A 26,056-nucleotide genomic window follows, 5' to 3' on the forward strand; every position below is an offset into this window, starting at 1 on the left:
ATGGCTGCCACAACCAAGATGGTGCCCGTTCTCCGCTGTCCACGTCTAGTCCACAGCCAGGCTCCATTGCAGTGGGCTGGTAGACCTAAGCAGGGACAAATATATCCTGTAATAGGAGAACGTTTCCGGTATAACACCCGAGACAGCGAGGATTTCAACATATAGTTTGCCACAACCAAGATGGCGGCCAGCGGCGGGACGCCGTGTGTGACTTCTGGAGGTTACCTGACATGAGATCTCGCGAGGACAGTCACATTCAGCTCCCATTGTTTTTTTACAACACCGGGTCACATGACCCGAATTTGCGCCGCACTGTACGTCCTGACGTTGGTGTCACGCTAGTGACGTACAGGGAAGCGGGAAAGCACGGAGTGTCTCCTGTCTTCTCCTCACACACGGAGAGATGGACCCCCGGATGTTTTCCGCCCGATCCGGGGCCGTCCTGAAGGTCCGCCCGGGGAAGAGCCGATCCCAGCGGGCTCGGCATGCCGGAGCGAAGAGAAGGAAAAAGATGAGCGGCGAGTCCCGGCCGTCCACCTCCCAGGAGAGCCCAATCCCCCCTATGTCCGCCGTGCTGGCCGAGGAGGGAGTGTGTGTCCTGCTACTGGGGCCCGGACAGGTGTGTGACTACAAGTCCCAACATCCCCCCTCCCTGGAGGACTACAAGTCCCAACATGCACCTCCCTGGAGGACTACAAGTCCCAACATCCCCCTCCCTGGAAGACTACAAGTCCCAACATCCCCCTCCCTGGAGGACTACAAGTCCCAACACCCCCCCCTCCCTGGAGGACTACAAGTCCCAACATCCCCCCCTCCCTGGAGGACTACAAGTCCCAACATCCCCCCCTCCCTGGAGGACTACAAGTCCCAACATCTCCCCCCTCCCTGGAGGACTACAAGTCCCAACATCTCCCCCCTCCCTGGAGGACTACAAGTCCCAACATCTCCCCCCTCCCTGGAGGACTACAAGTCCCAACATCTCCCCCCCCCCTGGAGGACTACAAGTCCCAACATCTCCCCCCTCCCTGGAGGACTACAAGTCCCAACATCTCCCCCCTCCCTGGAGGACTACAAGTCCCAACATCTCCCCCCTCCCTGGAGGACTACAAGTCCCAACATCTCCCCCCTCCCTGGAGGACTACAAGTCCCAACATCTCCCCCCTCCCTGGAGGACTACAAGTCCCAACATCTCCCCCCTCCCTGGAGGACTACAAGTCCCAACATCTCCCCCCTCCCTGGAGGACTACAAGTCCCAACATCTCCCCCCTCCCTGGAGGACTACAAGTCCCAACATCTCCCCCCTCCCTGGAGGACTACAAGTCCCAACATCTCCCCCCTCCCTGGAGGACTACAAGTCCCAACATCTCCCCCCTCCCTGGAGGACTACAAGTCCCAACATCTCCCCCCTCCCTGGAGGACTACAAGTCCCACCATCCCCCCCACTGGAGGACTACAAGTCCCAACATCTCCCCCCCTCCCTCCACAGGAGGACTACAAGTCCCAACATCTCCGCCTCCCTGGAGGACTACAAGTCCCAACATCTCCGCCTCCCTGGAGGACTACAAGTCCCAACATCTCCCCCTCCACAGGAGGACTACAAGTCCCAACATCTCCCCCTCCACAGGAGGACTACAAGTCCCAACATCTCCCCCTCCACAGGAGGACTACAAGTCCCAACATCTCCCCCTCCACAGGAGGACTACAAGTCCCAACATCTCCCCCTCCACAGGAGGACTACAAGTCCCAACATCTCCCCCTCCACAGGAGGACTACAAGTCCCAACATCTCCCCCTCCACAGGAGGACTACAAGTCCCAACATCCCCCCCCCTCCACAGGAGGACTACAAGTCCCAACATCCCCCCCCCCTCCACAGGAGGACTACAAGTCCCAACATCCCCCCCCCTCCACAGGAGGACTACAAGTCCCAACATCCCCCCCCTCCCTGGAGGACTACAAGTCCCAACATCTCCGCCTCCCTGGAGGACTACAAGTCCCAACATCTCCGCCTCCCTGGAGGACTACAAGTCCCAACATCTCCGCCTCCCTGGAGGACTACAAGTCCCAACATCTCCGCCTCCCTGGAGGACTACAAGTCCCAACATCTCCGCCTCCCTGGAGGACTACAAGTCCCAACATCTCCGCCTCCACAGGAGGACTACAAGTCCCAACATCTCCGCCTCCACAGGAGGACTACAAGTCCCAACATCTCCGCCTCCACAGGAGGACTACAAGTCCCAACATCTCCGCCTCCACAGGAGGACTACAAGTCCCAACATCTCCGCCTCCACAGGAGGACTACAAGTCCCAACATCTCCGCCTCCACAGGAGGACTACAAGTCCCAACATCCCTCCGCCTCCACAGGAGGACTACAAGTCCCAACATCCCCCCCCTCCACAGGAGGACTACAAGTCCCAACATCCCCCCCCCTCCACAGGAGGACTACAAGTCCCAACATCCCCCCCCCTCCACAGGAGGACTACAAGTCCCAACATCCCCCCCCCCCTCCACAGGAGGACTACAAGTCCCAACATCCCCCCCCCCCTCCCCAGGAGGACTACAAGTCCCAACATCCCCCCCCCCTCCACAGGAGGACTACAAGTCCCAACATCCCCCCCCCTCCACAGGAGGACTACAAGTCCCAACATCCCCCCCCCCTCCACAGGAGGACTACAAGTCCCAACATCCCCCCCCCCCCCTCCACAGGAGGACTACAAGTCCCAACATCCCCCTCTCCACAGGAGGACTACAAGTCCCAACATCTCCCCCTCCCTGGAGGACTACAAGTCCCAACATCTCCCCCTCCCTGGAGGACTACAAGTCCCAACATCTCCCCCTCCCTGGAGGACTACAAGTCCCAACATCTCCCCCTCCCTGGAGGACTACAAGTCCCAACATCTCCCCCTCCCTGGAGGACTACAAGTCCCAACATCTCCCCCTCCCTGGAGGACTACAAGTCCCAACATCTCCCCCTCCCTGGAGGACTACAAGTCCCAACATCTCCCCCTCCCTGGAGGACTACAAGTCCCAACATCTCCCCCTCCCTGGAGGACTACAAGTCCCAACATCTCCCCCCTCCCTGGAGGACTACAACCTTCCCCACCGGAGGCCAACGAGTCCCAGCCTTCCCCACCGGAGGACTACAAGTCCCATCCTGCTCCAACTACAACTCCCAGCATTGCCCCCCTCCTCACCGGAGGACTACAAGTCCCAGCATTCCTCACCGGAGGACTACAACTCCCAGCATTGCACTGCCCCCCCCTCCCCACCGGAAGACTACAAGTCCCCAGCATTCCCCAGCATCCCCCCAACTACAAGTCCTAACACCTTCTCCCGACTGAGTCCCGGCATCCAACCCCCCCACTATGATTGTGTGAGAGTTGTTTTATTTTGTGTTGTAGAAGCTGACCTTCTCCGGGAAGTGCCTGGTGACGTGTCTGTATGGAAGTGTTGAAGTCCTCGGCCTGACCATCAATTCTAATGAGACCCCATATGAAGTGTTCTCCCCGAATACTCACTCTCCGCTCACCATCACAGCGCTGCGACCAAAGAAAACGCACAAGACTCGCAAGGAGAACCGCAGGGAGGCCGTCGTGTCACTGCGAGGATATCTCTCTCTGGGTAATGGAAACAACCAGTCATACTACTTACCCTCCGGGAAGTGACCAGAAGTCCTCATTCCCTCCTAGTTGTGTCACCATTCACCTCTCCACCTTCCAGGAACGTGCGTTTTCTATTCTATGTGTATATATATAATCCTTTGACACCCCCACATCAGGTCACATAATGTCTGTACATAGACAGCCCTCTGGGGGGGAAATATATGGGTTATGGGGGGTGATGATCTCAGAGCTGTAGAAATATTTGGTGTCTAGTAGTATTTTTAGCATCCATTTATTTTTTTCTCCTTCCAGAACGCAGACGCGCGGTGATGACCAACTTTAAATCTTCATGTTCTATTCTACTGATGGAGCGTTTAGAAGAACCGACCACCAGCTATATTCAGACTCATCCGGAGTACGCCAAGATCTTTTCTGCCAAGCCGGTATGTGAGTGTGGATGGGGTGTATACAGGCGCCTAAGGCCGTGTGTGTGTATATATAATATATATCTTTTTTTAGAAACTCGAGAGAATAAAATGACGGTCGTTGCAATACTTTGTCACACTGTATTTACGCAGCGGTCTTACAAACACAATTTTTTTTTTTTTTTGGGTGGGAATAAAAAAAAATAAGAAAACGGTAGTTTTCTTTTATAATGTAATGTGAAAGATAATGTTGCGCCAAGTAAATTGATACTCGCCATATCCTACTTCAAAATTGCGCCCGCTCATGGAATAGTGACAAACTTTGACTGTTAAAAATCTCCATAGACGACGTTTAAAAATGTCTACAGGGTACCAGTTTTGAATTAGAGGAGGTCTGAGTGAGTGAGTAACTTGTATAGCGCAACAAATGCGAACTAAATCGCCTCAAGGTGCTTTGCATCCAGTGTTGTCCTGATCCATTAGAAGAGGTGGGGCTTTAATTTTTTCCTAAAAGCCCAATGGTTTTCTTCCAAGCGGATGGTCGTGGGTAGAGCGTTCCAGAGCCGGGGTCCTTGAACTGCAAATTGACCTTCTCCCTTAGATTTGTAGCGGGATTTAGGGATTTGGAGAAGGTTTTGGTTGGTTGATCGGAGCACGCGCTTGGTGACGTAAGGTTTTATTTTCTCGCTTAAGTATCGAGGAGCGTTTCCTTGTGTACATTTGTGGGTGAGGCAGAGCGTCTTGAAAGATTTAGGGCTAGAATTATCGCTCTAACGGTTGCGGTGATACCTCACGTGTGTGGTTTGAACAACATATACATACGCTGGTGTTACTTGCGTATGCTTCTGCGCGCGAGCTTGGTGGGACGGGGTGCTTTAAAAACTTTTTTTTATTTATTTTTTTAAACTGCCTTTAAAAAAAAAAAAAAAAAAAAAAAAATCCATCACTTTTATACCTATTACAAATAGGGTTGTACTGATACTAGTATCGGGACCGATACTGAGCATTTGCGCGAGTACTGGTCCCGATGCTTCACCGATACTTTTTTTTCCCCCTTCCTCTGAGAGGGGGCGGAGAGTGGTCTGAGAGGAGATTGGGAGGAAGGCGGAGAGCAGAGCAGTCTTCGGGTATGTAAAACATGCCACTGGAGGAGAGGAGAGCTGCTGTCGCTGCCGCTGTCTAGTTGATCGGCGCTCAGGGAACATAACCGCTTTCATTTGAATTGCCGTGTGTTCCCCCCTGCGCGTTGTCATATATAGCCCCTCCCCCTTGTCCAGGCACTTTGATAGACAGATCACCCATCCCAGGATTGGACGGGTGATCTGTCTATCAAAGTGCCCGGACAAGGGGGAGGGGCTATATGTGACGACGCACGGCAGGGAACACACAGCTATTCAAATAAAGGCTGTTATGTTCCCTGAGCGCCGATCAACTAGACGGCGGGGGGGATACCTACACAAGGCTGCATTTGGGGGAGACGCAAGTCTGCATTTGGGGGGGAGACACACAGCTGCATTTTTTCAAAAAAGTATCAGTATCGGCGAGTACATGAAAAAATGTATCGGTACTTGTACTCGGTCCTAAAAAAGTGGTATCGGGGACAACCCTAATTACAAAGAATGTAAACATCCCTTGTAATTGGGGGAAAAAAAGCATTAGAGGTCCTCTTTAGGCTTGGTTCACACTAGTGCAATATCGCATGTTATCCGCACCACAATTCACATGCGATGTCCATAAAATGCTATTTCGGCCATACAGATAGTATGGCTGATATCGCACCGCATTCGGACCAACGCGCACAGGACTCTTCTTTTTTTTTTTTTTTGTCTGCACCAGAATCGGATCGCATGGGTGTTTATATCCGATTCCTGTCCGAACTGTCAGTTCTCAGTGCAACTCCACACATTAATGCAAGGCTTTCTCCCTGGTGTGGAGTGTTGTGTGAGCTGAAATGGGGGTGATGTTAACGTATGACACTCCCCAGCAGTTCGCATATGGCAGTGTTAACTGGCGTGTGAGTTGGGCGCGATGCGCGAACCCGCAGTGGATTCACAGGGTTCCCACATCGCATCAGTGTAAACCTGACCTGACTGTGAGATCGGGGGTCAAAAAGACCTAAAATCTCACATTTACACTTGAATCCAATAAAAAAAGTGTCCCTTTTTAAGGCCGTTGGGCAAAAATTGATGTTTGACGTTGCTTCCATCATCACTGAGTCAGGTGGGGGGGGGGGGGGGGGCATCTTTTCCTCTCTCAACTCAGTGCCTCTATCTAATTTGTCTCTGCCGCTGCCGACGGCTCTGGTAAGCTGCAGTGACTACCAGAATGCGGCGGAAGGGGGAACACCGGGCGCCGATAAAAGTGATCTTGCATCGAATCTGCCGCATAGACCACTTTTATCGTAAAGCGGACCACCCACCGTTTAAGAAAATACCTGGGTTATGGCAGCTATTTGCTGCCATAACAACGGTATTTAACATCAAAGTACCGGCGTAGAATGACGGCTGGCGGTCCAGAAGTGGTTAAACATAAAATGAGTCCTAGCGTTTAAAGGGGTTGTAAAGGTACAATTTTTTCATTTATTTTTTTCCCCCTAAATAGCTTCATTTACCTTAGTGCCGTCCTCCTTCACTTACCTCATCCTTCCATTTTGCTTTTAAATGTCCTTATTTCTTCTGAGAAATCCTCACTTCCTGTTCTTCTGTCTGTAACTCCACACAGTAATGCAAGGCTTTCTCCCTGGTGTGGAGTGTCTTGCTCGCCCCCTCCCTTGGACTACAGGAGAGTTAGGATGCCCACTAACACACAGCTCATTTCTCTATCTGCAATGTAGAGCGTCCTGACTCTCCTGTAGTCCAAGGGAGGGGGTGAGCACGACACTCCACACCAGGGAGAAAGCCTTGCATTACTGTGTGGAGTTACAGACAGAAGAACAGGAAGTGAGGATTTCTCAGAAGAAATAAGGACATTTAATAGCGAAATGGAAGGATGAGGTAAGTGAAGGAGGACTGCACTAAGGTAAAGGAAGATATTAAGGGAAAAAAAATTGTACCTTTTACAACCCCTTTAAGATCAATAAATGTATATGCATTTAGGAATGCATGCAGTCGCATGTCTGTGAGTGAGGTGTAAGTTTGTACAGCTGAAAAGATGCAGATGAGGCAACCAAGGTAATGCATGTCGGTGATCTAATCTCCATGTTTCTTCAGAGTGACAAATACTCCTCCATATTGGATGACTCGGTCCTGCTGTCTGCTGGAATCGAGAATCGTGATCCTGATTCCGCGATTGTCATGCCGGAAAAAGCCGCGTCGGCAGCACAGACATTGGTTGACGCTTGCCTTGGTAAGTCTAAAGCTGCCTTTTTATTACCACTTCAGCCCCGGAAGATTTTACTCAAATCCGGAAAGGTTCCCGTGCTATTTTTTATTTTTTTATTTATTATTTTTTTTTTTCATTGCGACTTGCATTGACTTCTGTTAAATGAAGTCGCAAGCTTTGAAATTGTGTGGAACTAGCACGATTTTGAAGCTGCATTGGTGTGAGAATGAGCTAAAGGTGGAGAAAATGCAGATTTTATCTTGGTGTGGATATTGTTTTTTTTTTTTTTAAAACCCTTGCATTTTTAGAGGGGGTGTTTTTAGATGTCTTATCCACTGTAAACGCATCGGGTTTGCAGATCCTGTGATGATTTCTTTTTTTTTTTTTGCAGAGGAACATGACGGCTGTCCAGTCATTCTTGTCTGTGGTCCACAAAATGTTGGAAAATCAACATTCAACCGGTATCTCATTAACCAGTTGTTGTATAAGTAAGTTGTTTCTTTTATTTCCGTATTTATCTTGCTATAACGCGCCCCGGCGTATAGCGCGCACCCCCGAACTTGAAGGAAAATTCCTTAAAAAAAAAAAAAATACTTAGTTTGGATGCCCCTCGTCGGTGTCTTGCCCGTCGTCCATTGCGTCCTGCCCGTCGTCCATCGGCGGCCTCGTCCAGTCCGGCGGCCATCGTGGTGTCCTCTCCGCTCGATCCCCGCTTCCCGCGCTGTTTGAACCACTGCGCCGGGATATACCGAGCGCAGTATAGTCGGGCAGGCTTGGCTCCTCTTGCGTAAAGGATGTACAGGACGCAACTGTGAGAGGAGCCGAGCCTGCCCGACTATACCCGAGTGTACTGCGCTCGGTATATGCCGGCGCAGTGGTTCAAACACAGCGCGGGTATCGGCGTATATCGCGCACCCACGATTTTGCCCTGATTTTTCAGGGCAAAAAAGTGCGCGGTATACGCTGATGATAAATACGGTAATTTTTTTTTCTCCCGTTTCATCATTCTAAAGGCCAAGTTCACCACCTTCCAACCCCAATTAAGTGGTCACTTTTCCAGTAAGTGATCTCGCCAGCGGATTCGCCACAAGATCACTTTTGAGAGGTGTGTCCGGTTGTTTTCAATCTTACTGGAGCCATCCATTAAGTCCAAAAAAACACTATCTAATGTGTTCAAGTGAGGGCAAGATGGCACTCATTATGTGTGTGTGACATATATATTTGGTATCCTTTTGACCCCCGATCTCTCAATAAAGAGGACCTTTCATCCTTTTTTCTATTACAAGGGATATTTTCATTCCTTGTAATAGAAATAAAAGCAAACAAAAAATGGTAATATGAGAACTTTTTTTTTTTTTCTTTTTTTTTTAAAGTGCCCCATCCCTCAGTGTTCACATCACACATGTGAGGTATCGTAAAGCGAGAGCCATAAGCGTTGCCTATGGAGATTTTTAAATACCATAGTTTGTCGCCATTGTGCAATTTCAACCGTGACATGTTGGGTATCTCTTTACTCGGCTTTAATATTTTTCACATTATATAAAAGAGAGGGTAACTTTGGTGTGGTTTATTTAAAAAAAAATTCATTAAAGCTGACTTTTTCTAAACAAATTTGTGTTTGAAAGACTGCTGTGCAAAAACAGTGTGACACAAAATATTGAAATGATCGTCGTTTTATTCCTTAGGGTCTCTGATAAAATATAGATATATATAGATATATAGATATATATATATAGATATCTATATCTATAGATATATAGATATCTATATCTCTCTAGAGATATTATTTGTGTGTGTTTTAAGTAATACTGATTTTAACTTGTAAGCAACAAATGTCAGAAAAAGGCTCGGCTGTACTGAAATTCACTGCAGCCCAAACCAATCGGCGAGTGCCAGCTGCTGACTGGATGCCTAAACACCAGCAGGAGGGCTCTCTTCTAGCAGCAGAAATGTGCCCCTTGATCACCCGAGAGGTTAACCCCTTCCCAGCCAGTGTCAATGCATATTAGTAGAACTGATCACTGTATTAGTGTCACTGTTGGTGCCAGTGTCAGATTGCCCAATGCACATAAGCACTATAAGTTGCTGATCACCACCATTAGTAGTGTATGTGTTTTTATATATATATATATATATATATATATATATATATATATATATATATATATATATATATATATATATATATATATATATATACATATTTGTGTGTGTGTGTGTGTGTGTGTGTGTGTGTATATATATATATATATATATATATATATATATCTCTAAAAAGTTTGGCTAACTTTACTGTTTAATTACTTGAAGTGTAATTTTTTTTTATTTTCCCCCCCCCCAAAAAAAATATTGCAACGATCGCCTTTTTTTTTTTTTTCCATGGGGTCTCTGCTTAAAAAATGTGTTTTTTAAATTTTATTTTTTAAACATTTTTATTTTTACTCCCCTTCAGCATTCCATGTGTTGGCTATCTGGAGTGTGACTTGGGACAGTCAGAGTTTACACCTCCCGGCTCTATATCATTGCTGAACGTAACCAAGCCGGTTCTGGGTAAGTGTCTTACAAGTGGGCTTTGTTTTGCTTTGCTATCTTTACTTGAACCATTACAATCCTTGGGCAGGTTAAACAGCTCCAACATATGTATTCGTGTGTGTGTGTGTGTTTTTTTCTTCCCCGCCCCCATTACTTTGTTTTCTTTACTTCTTTTCTGTTCTTTCTTCTCATTTTTTCTTTTCTGTTCTGTCTTCTCCTTTTTCCTGTTCTGTCTTCTCCTCTTTTTTTTCTTTCCTGTTCTGTCTTCTCCTTTTTTTTTTTTTCCTCTCTTGGGTTCATTAATGGACACAGGCTCTTCTTTATCCATGACCAAACAGAGTTTTATAGCCCCACCTACAGGTCACTGATAAATAGGATGTGTCCGTCAATGAATTTGGAGAAAGGGATTTTACAATAAAAAAATGTTTTTTATATTTTTTGCAGGTCCTCCATTTACACATCAAAGTGATGTCCAGAAGATGGTCTTCTTCGGAGACACGTCATGTGAACAGGAGATAGAACGGTTCATCGAATCTGTGAAATACGTCATCACATCTTACAAGAGGGAGCAGCCACTCATTGTCAACACCATGGGATGGATTAAAGGTGAACCATTGGATGTTTTCAGTTGTAAAGGCAAAGGGATTTTTTTTTTACCCTAATGCATTCTGGTGCATTTGGGTAAGAAAAAACTTTTAATGATGGCCCCCTCCCCAAAAGTACTTCAGCCAATCTAAATCCAGTTCTGTGCACGTCTGCAGCAGCTCTTCTGCCCTCTTTCCACTCTCGCTTAGCTGATAGCAGTGAGCCATTGGCTTCTGCTGTCAGTCAAAAGCTGTGAGCAGGGGCGGGGCCAAGTCAGGCTGTGTGTCTGAATAGACACAAACAGCCCAGTGCGGAATCGAGTATAAACGAGTGACCCAATAGGAAGCGGCTACCCACAACCCGCCCCTTCATCAGGGCTAGAAAAGCAACATAAAGACATGTCCATATCAGTAGAAAATCAAAGTATCCCCTCCTTGGGGGTCATAGTTGCCCATTAGGCAGTAGTAACAGATGTATGAAAAAAGTCGGGTTACCGTGAATAAATTACTAATCTTCAAGAACCTCAGACAAATATGAGTCTGTATAATACAACATACCATTTCCAGTTTCAATGGATGGTGTCGGTGTGTTGAAGCAGCGCATTGCGTGCGGTATAGCCGCAATGTCCCATTAATTTAAGTGGAGGAGTGGTAAACGCACCGCTCCAAAGACGTGGCTAGCAGTACTTATTTTTTTATTTTTTTTTACCGTCTTGCCAGCGCAACGCTCCAGTGTGAAAGCCCTCGGGCTTTCACACTGGAACATCTGTTTGAGGGTGGATTGCAGGCGCCATTTTTAACGCTAAAGCGCCTGCAATATGCCCTCAGTGTGAAAGGGGGCTAAACATGAGTTTTATTGTGATTGCTTAATTATGCACACCGCTACATCCCCAGTTATAAGAGGGTGTGCACACTTATGCAACCACGTTATTAAAAAAAAATATATACACCTTCCCTTTAAAAGATTTCAGTTGGTTCTTCCATTGAGTTGTACGGTTTATAGGTTACATTAAAGGTAAAAAAGTTTAACGGGGGTGTGTAGACTTTATATATCCACTGAAGCTCGTAGTTGCCTGATGGGTGTTGCACAGTTTTTGGGGGCAGTATTGGGTACGGGGGATGTACCATTCGATGAAATGTCAATATTCTCACTGCTCACATTCCTGGATTATGCTTACGGGGAGGAAGGGGTGCTGCAGCAGCAGCAACAACCAGCTAGACATTGAAAGCATCACAATGTACATCTTGGCCAGCACACCACGGATCAATCGGTTGAATCGCTGAAAATTTTATTGTAGAATGATCACATCACATTAGATAAAGTGCAACACTCGAAGGGGCTCCAAAATTTTGCACTTTGTCTACTGTGATCATTCTACAATTAAACTTTCAGATGGTAATCTGATCCGTGGTGTGCTGGATAAAGATGTACATTGATTGGGGTGTAGCATTAGAACACTACGTGTTAGCTGGCTTTTTTTAAATTCTAATGAGCATTTCAAAAATAATTTATCCAGGTCCGCCAAATTATTATTTTTTTTTTAAAAGTCACAGCTACAAATACTGCAGCTGCTGACTTTTAAAATACGGAGACTTGCCTGTCCCTCGCACCCATAATGTCGGCAACCAAGGCCGACCCGTGCCTCGGTCCTCGGATGCTGCCGCCGCCGTTTTTTCCGTAAGGGAATTAGGAAATTAAGCCTTGCGGCTTCACTTCCCGGTTCCCTACTGTGCATGCGCGAGTTGCACTGCGCAGTCAAAATGGTAGTGGCGTAACCCCTGCGGGGGTCTATGCCCAGAAGTGGGTGCAAATACTTGAGAAATTATACCGCTCTAAAAATTGCTAATCCCTTGGCTTTGCTTCCGTCCCACTAAACCAAAAGGGTGCTGGCTATACACAGGTGCATTGGATAGAAAAAGGTCCTGGAGGGCGGCACTACTTAAAACAATGTCTTTATTATACAAATAAAATCCAAAAAACAACCAAAGCGATGCAGTCAAAATGAAGTGAACAAAAGGAAAAAGGTGGCTAAGCTACGAGTAAGCATCACATGATGTGAAACATGTCAGCCACCTTTTTCCTTTTGTTTACTTCATTTTGACTGCATCGCTTTGGTTGTTTTTTGGATTTTATTTGTATAATAAAGACATTGTTTTAAGTAGTGCCGCCCTCCAGGACCTTTTTCTATCTGGTGCAAATACTTGTATTTTATCTAGGTATCTGCACCCCCTCTCCCCCCTGAAAGGGAAAGGTGCCAAATGTGACACCAGAGGGGGGGGGGGGGAAGAGGGGGGTTTCCGAAAAGCGGAGGTTCCATTTTTGTGCGGACCTTCGCTTTAAGTTACCAAAGATCTACCCCCTTCATGACCAGGCTCTGTTTTACTATCAGGCACTGCGCTACTTTGAGTGGTAATTGCGCGGTCAGGCAATACTGTGCCCAAACACAATTTGTATCTTTCTGCTTTTATTTTTTTATTTTTTTTTCACAAATTGAGCTTTCTTTTGGTGATATTTTGATCCCCTCTGCGTTTTTAAAAACAAAAATACACTTTTGCGATTTATTAAAAAAAAATGTCTTCTGCTAGAAAAAAAAGTCTTCAGAAATTTTGGCCAAAATGCATTCTGCATGTCTTTAAATCATTTTTTTTTTTTTTTTTTTTTTTTTTTTTTTAAATAAGTGTATATTGATTGGTTTGTGTGAAAGGTATAGCATCTACAAACGATGAAATATATATACTGTAATTTTTTTTTTTATTCATGATTTATTTTTTAAATTCTAGTAATAGCGGCGATCAGCGACCTTATAGCGGGGCCTGCGACATTCTGACACCAGCTGACACTTTTGTGAGAACCAGTGACACTAATTCAGTGATGAGTGCTAATGAATATGCACTGTCACTGTACTAATGATACTGGCTGGGAAGGGGTTAACTGTGTGCCTAGCCAGTGTTTGTGTACTGTGGGGGGTGTTTTTTTTTTTACTAGGGGAAGAGATGGATCCATGTCTCTGCTTTGCAGGCACAAAGGATCAACACCTTCCCTACTGACAGAATGGGTTTTTGCCTTGTTTACATTGGCAGACTATCGTTCTGCCTCTGTAACGAACGATCGGCGGGTGATGAGGGACATCAAGTCCGCGGTATCCGCTGATCAGCTCCTCCTGCGCATAATTGCTGCGGGAGCGCGCGCACATGCCTGAAACCCAAGAAACGGGCAGAGATGTACGGGTATGCCTGTTAAATGAATAGGCTGCCCTATCGCAATGCACAGTATCGCGCAAGAGCAAATTGCAGCAACACGTATGTATTGCCGCACTGTATACATTACATAGTTAAGTAGAAAAGACACAAGCCCAGCTATTTCAGGGGTAGGCAACTAGTAGTCCTCCAGCTGTTGTGGAACTACATTTCCCAGGAGGCATTGCAAAGCTTGCAATTGCTCCCAGGTGCATGATGGGACTTGTAGTTCTGCAACAGCTGAAGGGCCCCAGGTTGCCTACCCCTGATCTAGTTCAATCCAGAATGTGGATTAAACCTTTATGGAGAAACTTCTCTTGGGGGTGGGGGATGGCGATGGCAACATCCTACGTCTGGTTGGAGTTGCCCTTTAATATTTACATCCTTGCTATGTCTTTATTTCCCCACTCCCTCAGGGTTTGGATTGCTACTCCTGATAGACCTAATCCGCCTGCTGTCCCCCAGCCACATCGTACAGATCATCGCAGAGGGAGGAGACCGCATGGAGCCGCTCACCCCTGAGTATGTAAAGAGTGCGGCTGGATACATGACGAAGGCCTCGTCTGAAACAAAGTTCAAGAACCAAGGGCTGGACGACTCCGACGAAGAGGAAGACTCTGACTTTCACTTTAGGCCTTCATCTGGACATGAGCTGCTTCACGTAGAGAACGGTTTTAGTGGAGCTGGAGGGACGGAAACAGTGTAAGTAAATTCTGTTAGGGTTTGGTGTCTGAAATTAGCAACTTTAAAGGTAATCCAGTTACTAGACCCCTGGTGCCCAACATGACGCCCGAGTGGCTGAGGGGTGCTAGTCACTGAAACGCTCTCTTCCAGCACCGGAGAGATACTACTGTGGATGGAGTTATTTGGTACTGGTCTGCGGAGGAGGAGAGTGAGGAAGGAGCGTGTGATCTGTTAAGTGGGATGGAGGAGGCAGGTTAAATTATTCACTGCGATGGCCAGCAATTAAAGGAGAGGAGGGCAAGTGACTTTCTCTGCCATGCCCAGCAATGGGGGTGTGAACTTTCACCACCACTAACCTCCAATGCAGAGGATGGCAGTAAATTTTACTGCCAGTAACCACAAACATTTGGGGGTAAATTTTGCCATTGTAGGGGGGAGATGACTCGCTGCCATTACCAACAATGGGGGTGGGAGGGGTTTAACTTTCACTTCCATGGACCACTAGTGCAAGCAGGGGTTTAACGAGTTGAATTTCATGGCTAGTAATCCTCATTGCAGAGTGGGGATGGTTTAAATTTCACTGTCCCGACCACCAATTCAGGGGGGATGGGGGCTAACGTTCACTGCCACTGACCATCAATATGGGGATGTAATGGTACTGACGGCAGTGCTGAAGACTATTTCAGTCGCTGACACCAATTATTGTATTCACTAATGTCACGGGTGGTGCTTATTATTGCATCCACTGACACTAAAAGCTGGTGGTTATTTGTCTATTGACGAAGCTGGAGCTGTTTGAATCCACTCACTACAAAGTTGGGGTTATTATTGCTTCAACAGACACCAATGCTGGGCTTATTGCGTCCACTGGCGGCAGTGATGAGGGATAATGCTGGGGCTTATTGCGTCCACTGGCGGCAATGACGAGGGATAATGCTGGGGCTTATTGCGTCCACTGGCGGCAATGACGGGGGATAGTGCTGGGGCTTATTGCGTCCACTGGTGGCAATGACGGGGGATAATGCTGGGGCTTATTGCGTCCACTGGCGGCAATGACGGGGGATAATGCTGGGGCTTATTGCGGCCACTTTCGGCAATGATGGGGGATAATGCTGGGGCTTATTGCGTCCACTGGCGGCAATGATGGGGGATAATGCTGGGGCTTATTGCGTCCACTGGCGGCAATGATGGGGGGATAATGCTGGGGCTTATTGCGTCCAGTGACCCCAATAATGGGGGTGATAATACTGGGGCTTATTGCGTCCACTGGCGGCATTGATGGGGGATTATGCTGGGGCTTATTGCGTCCACTGGCGGCAATGACGGGGGATAATGCTGGGGGTTTTTGCGTCCACTGGCAGCAATGATGGGGGGGAATAATGCTGGGGCTTATTGCGTCCACTGGCGGCAATGATGGGCGATAATGCTGGGGCTTATTGCATCCAGTGACCCCAATAATGGGGGGATAATACTGGGGCTTATTGCATCCACTGGCGGCAATGATGGGGGATAATGCTGGGGCTTATTGCGTCCACTGGCGGCAATGATGGGGGATAATGCTGGGGCTTATTGCAACATAAGTAGGGGTTATTGTTGCGTCCAATATCCATTGATGACATCGGGTGAGGTTATTGAGTCCACCGACACCAATGCTAATGGGTTATTATGAGCAAAATGGGGGACATTAGTACTGTACATATTTCATGTAATGGCAAGTGCTGTATAAGCCGGCTTTTTCTCAGCTTTATTTTTTCCCTTTCAGACGTTGTCACGGCTGGATCCTGAGAGATCTCGCCATGTTGGGCTACATTGGCAAGTTGCAGCATTTTGAGCAAATCATTCCTCTTAACAGCTTCGTGCCTTACGAGGTCAGTATAGAGATCCTGGTAAATGACAATTTTTCCTTCCTTCCTTCCAATTGAGGCAGAAGTAGAGCAGTGCCAGCAGATTAAATGAGATTAGTAGATGCAATTTTATTCTGGGCTGATCAAAGAAACATTCTTCTATTCATACAAGTGAGGTGGATGGAGGAATCTTCCCTGCTGTATCTATGTATGTTTCTTTGCATAGACCCTAGAGCAGTGGTTCTCAACCTGGGGTCGGGACCACCTTGGGGATCAAATGATGATTTGCCAGGGGTCACCAAATCCTGGGCTGTTCTTAAACCCCGCACCACTCTCCCAGCCTTCTTGCGTCTTCCCAGCAGGGCTGTCTCTGGAGCCCATGGCCGCCCACTCGGCCTCTTTGCAGCCGCCTTTTCAGTTCACGGCATGGCTGGGGGGGCAGAGACTAGAGGTCCGCTGACTGGTGAGGTGGGAGGTGCTGGGGGAGACCCTATCTTCTGATTTTAGCATAGGGGTCACTGCTATGAGACACCACAAAGTTGGAGACACACTGGGTAACACTACCTGTGATTATAATTGCCATTAAAAGTCCCCACTACAGTTCTCAGATCAGCAGTTGACCTTGATCAAGAGCACCTAAGTTGGCTGATCAAAACTCCCCCCCAGCATTGCCACTCATCCTATTCCCCCTCAACCAAGAAGTAAGAGAAGGAATACAAATAGAGAATTCATGGAAGGGAGAGGAAGAAAGAAAAAGGGAGAGAAAGAATAAGAGAAAAAAACAAGAAAGACGGCTAGAGAGAGGGATTGGGGGAAAAAACAAGAAATTAGGATAGCGAGAGATAAAAGGTAAAGAAAGGAGAACAAAGAGAGTGATGCATCCTTAAATCTACCATATGAGGTTTTAATACTGTACGAGTGGAGAGGACTCAGGGAGCGTTACATTTCCGTGGGTTAAGGGCGCAAATTTCTTGTCTTGCCTTGGGTGCGGACAGCACACGCTACGAAAATAATTTTACTGTTAGGGGTCCCCCAAACTTGGGAAATTTTATCAAGGGGTCACGGCACTAAAAGATTGAGAACCACTGCCCTAGAGAATCAAATGGTGGGTGTCATGCATGTCAGGTTTTAAAATTGTGTGCGCCCATGGAGTGGCGCCAAACTACGCTACCTTAAAAATCTTGATTGGTGACGCTGTAAAAGTCTTTACAGCAGGGGTCTCAAACTGGCGGCCCTCCAGATGTTGCGAAACTACAAGTCCCATGAGGCATTGCAAGGCTGACAGTTACAAGCATGACTCCCACAGGCAGAGGCATGATGGGACTTGTAGTTTCGCAACAGCTGGAGGGCCGCCAGTTTGAGACCCCTGCTTTACAGGTTACCAGTTTAGTGTTGAGCTAAAATTATTGCTCTTGCTCTGACGTTTGCGGCAATACCTCACGTGTGGTGCGATCACCATTTTACATATGCATTTATATGAAAGCATGGGTGGGAAAGGGCGCTTAAAACCTTTTTTTTTATATATCAACTTTATTGCTTTAACAATAGATGAACAACATCCCTTGTGAATGGGTCGCCAGAGATCCAAAGTCCGTTAGACCCCCAGATCTCTTCTTTGGGCTCCATGCTGCCGATCAGAAACAGATCGTTGTGATTGGCTGCTTCCCTGCCCAGTAACAGCCATGTAAATAGCATAACCGGAAGTGACTAAGATCTCGTTGCTTTTCTGTTTCTGGGGTCACCAAGCATGAGGAACAATGTCGGTTCCTCTCTCTGAAGTGCTTCCGATTGCATCGCTCTACTTCTGCTGACATACACATAGGAGTTGGAGATTTGTAAACCAGAAATGTATTCTATGGCAAGTCGACAAACTTGTATAACTTAGAGTGTGTGCCCTTGTGTTTTCTAGGTGCCGTTTAATGCTGTGGCACTTCGAGTCATCCATGCCGATGTCGCTCCATCACACATCTTGTACACAGCCAACGCTAGCTGGGTCGGCCTGTGCCACATTCTGGATGATGTTGGCAGCCAGAGCAACGGCCCGGTGATCCTCACACAGACGCCAGTCTGTGACTGCCTGGGGTTTGGTGAGTTGGGACAGAAAACTATCTACATGGCTAGTCATAAAAGTCAAATGCCCATTTGGGCTCCTTTTTGTTTTATTTCTCCAGGAAAGGAGGGCGGCCAGTTATTTGTTACGTTGACCAATTGTTTTTGTCTCACCAGGTATTATTCGGGGAATTAATATGGAGAAAAAGGTCTACCACATCCTTACACCCATCCCTCCAGCTGCTCTGCGATTGGTGAATTGCCTGCAAATTGGAAACATATCTATACCCCACAGCATCTTCAAGAACCAGGTATTGTCTCTTTTCAATCAAGGGTGAAATAAGAAACCATTTTCAGGCCTTAAGGACATACCTGTTCATCATCGTCCGAAGTGGTTATACCAGGATCTGCAGCCATGATCCAGGTGTCACTATTTGCATCTGGTGTTGGGCTTTCATATAAAAGGGAACAAAGTGTCTCTCTAGCCGCCCTCTCAGCACCGCAGTTCCCCGGGCTTGCTATGGGGGGGCACTTGTGGGAGCTCGCTCCCAGCTCTTACTAGCTGTGATTGAGAGTAGCAGGAGCTGTACACATAATGCTATCTAGCCTAATGTTGAAATTGCATTAGGGTATAAAAACCTTCTAGAACAAACATTATAATTGCGCTAGTCCTACCTTACTATGTGCAGTGCATAAATGACGACCAAAAGCAAAATATTTAAAAAATAAATAAATTGTGCAGAAGAAAAAATCATTTTGATAGGAACATAGTCCAAAAATTCTTTAGAACAGGTAATCCTCCACCAAGTAGTGATGCAGGGCTACTTATGACACTCCATACCCTATAAGGGACACTTACCAAATGGTATGGACCACCTATCGCTAGGATGGTCAGAAAGGCAGGCAGAAATAACCTCTGCAGGGTATGTAGGACCGAAAATCCTCTGGGACACTTCAATGATCCAGATCTTCTACAGTAGTCTTGCTCACAGCGAAATCACAGCGGTATCGGTACAACCAGAAATGGACCATATAAAGAGAAACTCCAATAGTGTGATGCCATTTAAAATATTGAAAGGAAAAGCCAATTGTCTACTTGGTGTATCAAATTCAATCTCGCATAGCTAAAGTCTGCTGACAAACACAAAAAACAATCGCCTGCACTTCCGTGTCACATAAGGCACAATGGAATCGGCACGTAGCTCTTCCCGGCACGTTTCCTCACACGTGACGTCTTCTTGGGATAACCTACCTTTAGAACCACGCAGATCCTAAAAGAATTGAGCCCTGTAATTTCAAAGCCATTCTAATTTTTAGGGACTCATTAATGACAGGAATAGTACCACTGGATTGGCATAGGGCCAATGTGGTGCCCATATTTAAAAAAAATCAGTCTTTACCAAGTAACTATAGACCTGTTAGTGTAACTTCTATAGTCGGAAAATACTGGCGAGTTTAATGAAAGACCACATTTGTAAATGGATATAAAACTGTCTAATAGACAGAATTCAGAGAGTCGTGGTTAATGATTATTACTCTGAATGGTCTAAGGTTATCAGTGGTGTACCCCAAGGTTCAGAGGTGAGACCCTTACCTTTTTATAAATGATATTGGGTCTGGGATTAAAACTGATTTCAGTCTTTGCAGATTACGCTATGCAGTGGAATAACATCCTCACAGGATGTCTCCAATTTGCAACTAAGTGGCAAATGAGGTTTAATGTTGCTAAATGTAAAGTTCTGCATTTGGGGGCTAAGAATATACATCATACATACTAGGGGGAGTACAACTGGGGGGGTTCCGTAGTCTAGAAGGATCTGGGGGGGATCCGTAGTGAAGGATCTTAAAGTTTTGGTTGATCATAAACTCAATAATAACATGCAATGCCAAGCTGCTGTTTCCAAAGCGAGCAAAGTTCTTTCTTGTATTAAGAGAGGTATGGACGTCAGAGAGAAACATTTTCCACCCTGTACAAATCATTAGTAAGACCTCATCTGGAATATGCAGTTCAGTTTTGGGCTCCAGTTCTCACAAAGGATATCGGGGAACTGGAGGAACTCGGCTATGAGGAAAGATTAGAGGAACTGAATGTATTCTCTCTTGAAAATAGGAGATTAAGAGGGGATATGATCTCCATGTATAATACATAAGGGGAGATATGATCGCCATGTATAAATACGTAAGGGGGATGTGATCGCCATGTATAAATAAGGGGGGGATATGATCGCCATGTATAAATAAGGGTGAGATATGATCGCCATGTATAAATAAGGGTGAGATATGATCGCCATGTATAAATAAGGGGGAGATATGATCGCCATGTATAAATAAGGGGGAGATATGATCGCCATGTATAAATAAGGGGGAGATATGATCGCCATGTATAAATAAGGGGGAGATATGATCGCCATGTATAAATAAGGGGGAGATATGATCGCCATGTATAAATACATATAGTGAACTTGGTGTTGAGTTATTCACTTTAAGGTCATCGGAGGACAAAGGGGCGCTCTTTACGTCTAGAGGGAAAGAGATTTAATCTCCAAATACGGAAAGGTTTCTTTACAGTAAGAGCTGACTCCCTGCAGAGGTGGTTCTGGCCAGCTCAGTAGATTGTTTTAAGAAAGTCCTGTATTCTGTAAATGTACATAATATAACTGGATACTGATATTTATAGGTAAAGTAGATCTGGAGAAAATCCGATTGCCTCCTGAGAGATCAGGGAGAAATTTGTTCTCCTTCTGGAGCAAATTGGATCATGCTTTTATTGGGTTTATTTTTTATTTATTTTTTGCCTTCCTCCTGGATCAGCTGTGGGTATAGGATTGTATAATTTTATTTTCCCTTCTATTGGTTGAACTGCTGGATGGACTTGTGTATTTTTATTTTTTTTAAACCAGACTAACAATGTGCAAATGTCTCCCCATGCTCGCGTGCAAATGTGAACGTACATGTAGACACGATGATTTCACCACACTTGAGGTATCAACGTGAACGTCAGAGGGATTATTTTTTTGTAATTGGAGTAACATGCATGTAAGGCTTGGTTCACACTCCTGCGACTTGGAATCCGTTGAGACCCTCAAGTCGCATGACATGTGAAATCCCATGTTAATAAATGAGCTTGGTCTTAATTGGCACTACTGAAGTCGCTCTGACTTTAGAAAAGGTTCCTGTACTACTTCTATCCATCTTGTGCCCATAGACGTTAATGGAAGTTACCTCCAATTCAGATCCCCATCTTAATGGATGTGATCCGGATCTGACGTTACAAGATTACACAGTTTTTTTTTTTTTTTTAAGTTGCTTCAAAATCGTGCCAAAATGTAGCACTAAGTAGCATGGACCAAGCCGAAATGCAACATACATGAAATGGAAAATGTCAATTCAAGGTGCAGAAATATGCAAACATGACAATATATAAGGGCATCCCCTAGGTATATCTAAGAGTCATGAAAATGAGGGAATGTGGTCAGCCCCACCGTTTCCGGTCTCATACAACAATGCATGTAATATACTTGACCTTATTGTGACAAAAAGTATTTCAGTATATTTATTTATTTAGATCATCAGTAATATTCGTGCCAAAATCTTTTTCCCACTGTAGCAATAAACTGGGAAACGGACTTGGCAATGTTTGCTCTTTATACATCGCGAGAGACATCTTGTAGACTGCGTTCTTTTTGTTGCAAAGTCTCATTCGACTGAGTTCAAATCCTTAAAGGAGTGGATGGGTTTTGGGAGAGTGACGTAAACAAGCGTGTCTCCATTTATCCATGAGTGCGATTCTTCTGCAGTCCATGGTTCCCTCTAAGGGAATTATCATCAAGTGCTTAGTAATGTGATGTAGTAAAAGTGACATTGGTCTAGTTCAGTCATCACTAAACTGCGGCCTCTATTTTTCTCCCACTAACACCCATGATGGGGGGGAGGGGGGGGGGGTGTTTGCATGCTGTTCCTGCTGACACCTATGGGGGTGCTGTTCCTCTTGCTGAGACCTATAGGGGGGTGTGGGCTGTTTTTCCTACTAATGCCCACGTTGGGAAAGGGGTGCTGTTCCTCCTGCTGATGCCCACAATGGGGGGCATGTTCCTCTCGCTGACGCCCACAACGGGGAGGGCACCCCCCTTCCTCCTCACAATGGGGCCTTTTCTACTGTCAGTAGCTATAGTCTGGCCCCTCTGAAGGACAGCAAGATGGCTCTTTTTGTTTATTTTTATTTTATATTAGATCAGGGTTCTCCAAACATTTTAAAGTAGGTATAACCGAGTAAAGGAATAATTAGGGAGTTATAGGACCATCCCAGACGAGTATGGAAATTGTCCCAGAGCAATAAAGTTTACGAAGGCAGAGGCTTTGTTCATGTTGAGAGTTGGCGGTATTTTTCGGAATCCATAGGAAAAATGGTTGTGCTTTTTGACAATCATCCTGCCTGCGCTAGTTCCAGGGCGGGACCTTCAGCGAAACCTAGAGGTCAGATTAGTGTGCTGCTCAGGAATTGAAGAATGCCAGCTTTAGCCTGAGGCTTCTCACACAGGTATTTTGACAGTTTTCTCTGTAATAGTTGTCTTTCTGGAGCTGGAACCCGTTACATCAGCTCCCCCCCCCCCCCCCCCTTCTTTTTTTTTTATTTTTTTTTTTATTTTTTTTATTCAGTGGCCAGTTTAAGATTTCATATCTAAGCATTACTCTTCTCTTGTTTTCCAGCCTGGAATTAATGGGGAGATTCCCTACGTCACCACAGACTATGACTTTACAATCTACGGCTCGGGGAAGATGAAGAGAAAGAAACACCTCAAACGGCGCGAACATCTCTAAGTTCTTTTGTTATTTCCCTTTTGTTTTGCTGTTGTGTTTTATTAAATTATTTTTGTTACATTTCAGACCATTTTTTTTAAAACGCGTAAAACAAAGTGAGCCCAAACAGCTGGCTTTTACGAGAAAAAAAAAAAATATACAAAAGATAAAAAAAAATCAGGCGTTTAAATTGCATCAGTGTTACAAATAGAGCCAATATGGCCAAGAAGGTGCACCCAGGCAATGTGTCTCACACTAGGAATACACTCTACCAGTGTTCCAGATTCAAATAGTCAATGAGGTATCAATCTGTCTCGCTCTAATACAGTCAAGAAAGGCGCTCTCAACCAATGTGTCCCAGACGTACGGTCAAGGAAGGTGCAGTCCTCCAATCTGTGCAACACTAACAGTGTCAAGGCACGCCCAACCAATGTGTCCCAGATGTACGGTCACGGAAGGTGCAGTCCTCCAATCTGTGCAACACTAACAGTGTCAAGGCACGCCCAACCAGTGTGTCCCAGATGTACGGTCAAGGAAGGCGCACCCAACCAATGTGTACAAGATGTACGGTCAAGGAAGGCACGCCCAACCAATGTGTCCCAGATGTACGGTCAAGGAAGGCGCACCCAACCAATGTGTCCCAGAGATGATCAAGGAAGCCCCGCCCAACCAATGTGTCCCAGAGATAGTCAAGAAAGGCACGCTCAACCAATGTGTCCCAGATGTACAGTCAAGAAGGTGCACTTGCCAGTGTTCCTGATACTTATACGGTTAACAAGGCACACTCATCCATTGTGTCCCAGACTAATACTGTCATAGAATGTGTGCTCAACCAATGTGTCCCAGACTAATAGTCAAGGAAGGTGTCATCCAATATGCTCCAGGCTTAGTGCATTGTAATCGTAATAACATAAATAGAAGAGAAAGCGCTCATGTCTTCAGTGTCCTTGCAATATGTCCATCTAACTCACTATCCTCAAAACGGTAAACGTCACAATCGCCTTCCAGATTTTTTGTTTACTGTGTATGTTATAAAATGTTTCTTGTAATAAAGAAATGACCACAATAATAAGACTTTCTACAATGTAGTTTCAGGAGTTAATAAACAAGGATAAAATGGAACAGAGCAGTGGTACGTGTATTTCATTTACCCAGTGTGTGACCTTTGTCCAAACAATAAGGGCCCTTTTCACACCAGAACGCAGTTGCGGGAAAGCCTTGTTTTGTGCACTTTTCCTGCACAGTGTTCAACACACTGAGTCTTGGTGTAATCCAAACGCAGCCTTAAAAATAGAAATGAGATTTCAAGTGAAAATGTTCTAACCTAGTCTTATGGAGACGTCTGCTTCATGGACCTTGAATAAACATCTGAGGACAAAATCTCCAGGGGAACTAAATTATAAATTTTAAATTTTTAAAATGGTGCATACCCAACATCGTATTTTCCTTCAAGGTGGTCGGTGTCATTTCTAGACACAACACGTGATCTATATTATAGGACTATTTGCTTTTCTGTAGATCAGAGGTCTCCAAATGTTTTAAACAAAGGGCCAGTTTACTGTCCATCAGGCTTTAGGGGGGCCGAAATGTGGTCAGCGTGAATATAAAATGTTCCAGCATCCCTGGTAGTAAACACTGCCTTTATAACTGGTTTTAACAGGGGGAACAGTTACCCCAGTGTTGGTTTTGGCAGGAGGAACAGTGCCCCATGTTTGGTTTCAATGGAAGGAATAAAGCCCCATGGTTGACATCAAGGGGAGGAATAGTACTTTAGTGTCAGTGGGAGAAAGAATGCCCCATCATAGTCTTAGCAGGAGGAATAGTGCCCTATCTATGGTGCCTCCTCATTTTCATTAGGAGGAATAGTGTCCCAACGGCCAGATAGAGGCAAGCAAAGGGCAGCAGTTTGGAGACCACTGCTGTAGATGACATTCACATAATATGTTGTACGTCTTTCCATAAAATCACTTATCGGAATATGCGCAAGCTTTTTAGTCATGGCTAAGCACTGATCTATAGTGTGAAACGCGTAGGCTACTATTATCCATTTTTTTTGCTGTATTTTGTAGTGCATTTTCCACTCGTTTTACAATACAGACAACCTAAAGTTTTTTTGGAGTGTGGCCGTCCATTTTTTTTAGCCTCTACAATTTTCCTTGTGCATTGCCGGTACTCCTGGATCTCCTGAGAAGTCACTGATTGTTCAGCATACCCACCTGGAGCGGTAACTCCCTTTTATTGCTATTTTACAGGCACCAATGTAAAACGCCTGTAATCTGCCAAAAAAATAGCTATTTTTTGCGCGACGGGCGTTTTATTTTAAGTGTCAGAACGCTCAGATGTGAACAAAGACCTTTGAAATTATTTGGGATTTGTCTTGAGTTTTTTTTTTTTTTTTTTTTTAGAGTTGAGGCTTTGAGAAGAAAAATGCCTAGATGTGGATGGAGCCTTAAGAGTAAATTAAGGGGACGTTTGGCTGTACATTTACATGATTAGCTGTAGATTTAAATTCAATAAAGCTATGTCGTCGTCCGTCCCCCCCCCCCCCCCTCAGTACTTTATGATGCACAGGGATGACCTCTTCAACCGTTGGCTTTTCTATTTTAAATAAGATTTTTGTATGTTTTCTTCAAATATTTTAAGTGACACTGGAATTTTAGAAACGGTTGGGTTTATACTGCCACCTGCAGGAGGCTGGGACACTGGCAAACAAAAAAAAAATTGCAAGCCAGACCCCTGTATTAAACCCCTTCTACTCAACAGGAGAGTGGGAAAATATAGAGACACAGAAGGGTGAGACCTGTGTCCCTCAACAAACTTGAAGACAAAGTCCCGGATTCACAAACGGCGGCGCATATTTATGCCGCCGTAGCGTATCTTCTTTACGCTACGCCGACGCAGCGCAGAGAGGCAAGCACTGGATTCACAAAGCCAGTGCTGTCAAATCTGCGCTGGGTTTCCTAGGCGTAAGCTGGCGTATGT

At 45.7% G+C, this 26,056-nt stretch overlaps 1 protein-coding gene across 2 annotated transcripts; it reads left to right on the plus strand.

Moving 5' to 3' along the window:
• The first annotated feature begins 311 nt into the window (after window positions 1-311).
• On the plus strand, window positions 312-24,193 carry NOL9 (nucleolar protein 9). 2 transcript variants are annotated; one of them, XR_005743907.1, is made up of 13 exons: window positions 312-619; window positions 3,401-3,620; window positions 3,914-4,044; window positions 7,236-7,371; window positions 7,739-7,835; window positions 9,800-9,897; window positions 10,324-10,485; window positions 14,117-14,402; window positions 16,147-16,252; window positions 18,138-18,315; window positions 18,455-18,588; window positions 22,985-23,452; window positions 23,613-24,193. XR_005743907.1 is itself a non-coding variant. In XM_040326506.1 (12 exons), the coding sequence occupies exons 1-12, from the start codon at window positions 404-406 to the stop codon at window positions 23,093-23,095; spliced, it is 1,875 nt and encodes a 624-aa protein (XP_040182440.1). In that variant the 5' UTR covers window positions 312-403; the 3' UTR covers window positions 23,096-24,193. The 2 variants fall into 2 exon arrangements, 1 of the variants encoding a protein (XP_040182440.1); XM_040326506.1 differs by having other exon boundaries at window positions 22,985-24,193.
• Window positions 24,194-26,056: the final 1,863 nt, after the last annotated feature.

Source organism: Rana temporaria, chromosome 10 (genome assembly GCF_905171775.1).
Source record: "Rana temporaria chromosome 10, aRanTem1.1, whole genome shotgun sequence".
Classification (NCBI taxonomy): domain Eukaryota; kingdom Metazoa; phylum Chordata; class Amphibia; order Anura; family Ranidae; genus Rana; species Rana temporaria.

What these genes read in the sequence shown, in the direction of transcription:
- NOL9 (XM_040326506.1), top strand. Translation starts at nt 404, where the DNA reads ATGGACCCCCGGATGTTTTCCGCCCGATCCGGGGCCGTCCTGAAGGTC. An exon ending in CGTAACCAAGCCGGTTCTGG is followed by an intron (nt 9,898 to 10,323) that starts GTAAGTGTCTTA and finishes TATTTTTTGCAG; the next exon opens with GTCCTCCATTTACACATCAA. An exon ending in GCTGGAGGGACGGAAACAGT is followed by an intron (nt 14,403 to 16,146) that starts GTAAGTAAATTC and finishes TTTCCCTTTCAG; the next exon opens with ACGTTGTCACGGCTGGATCC.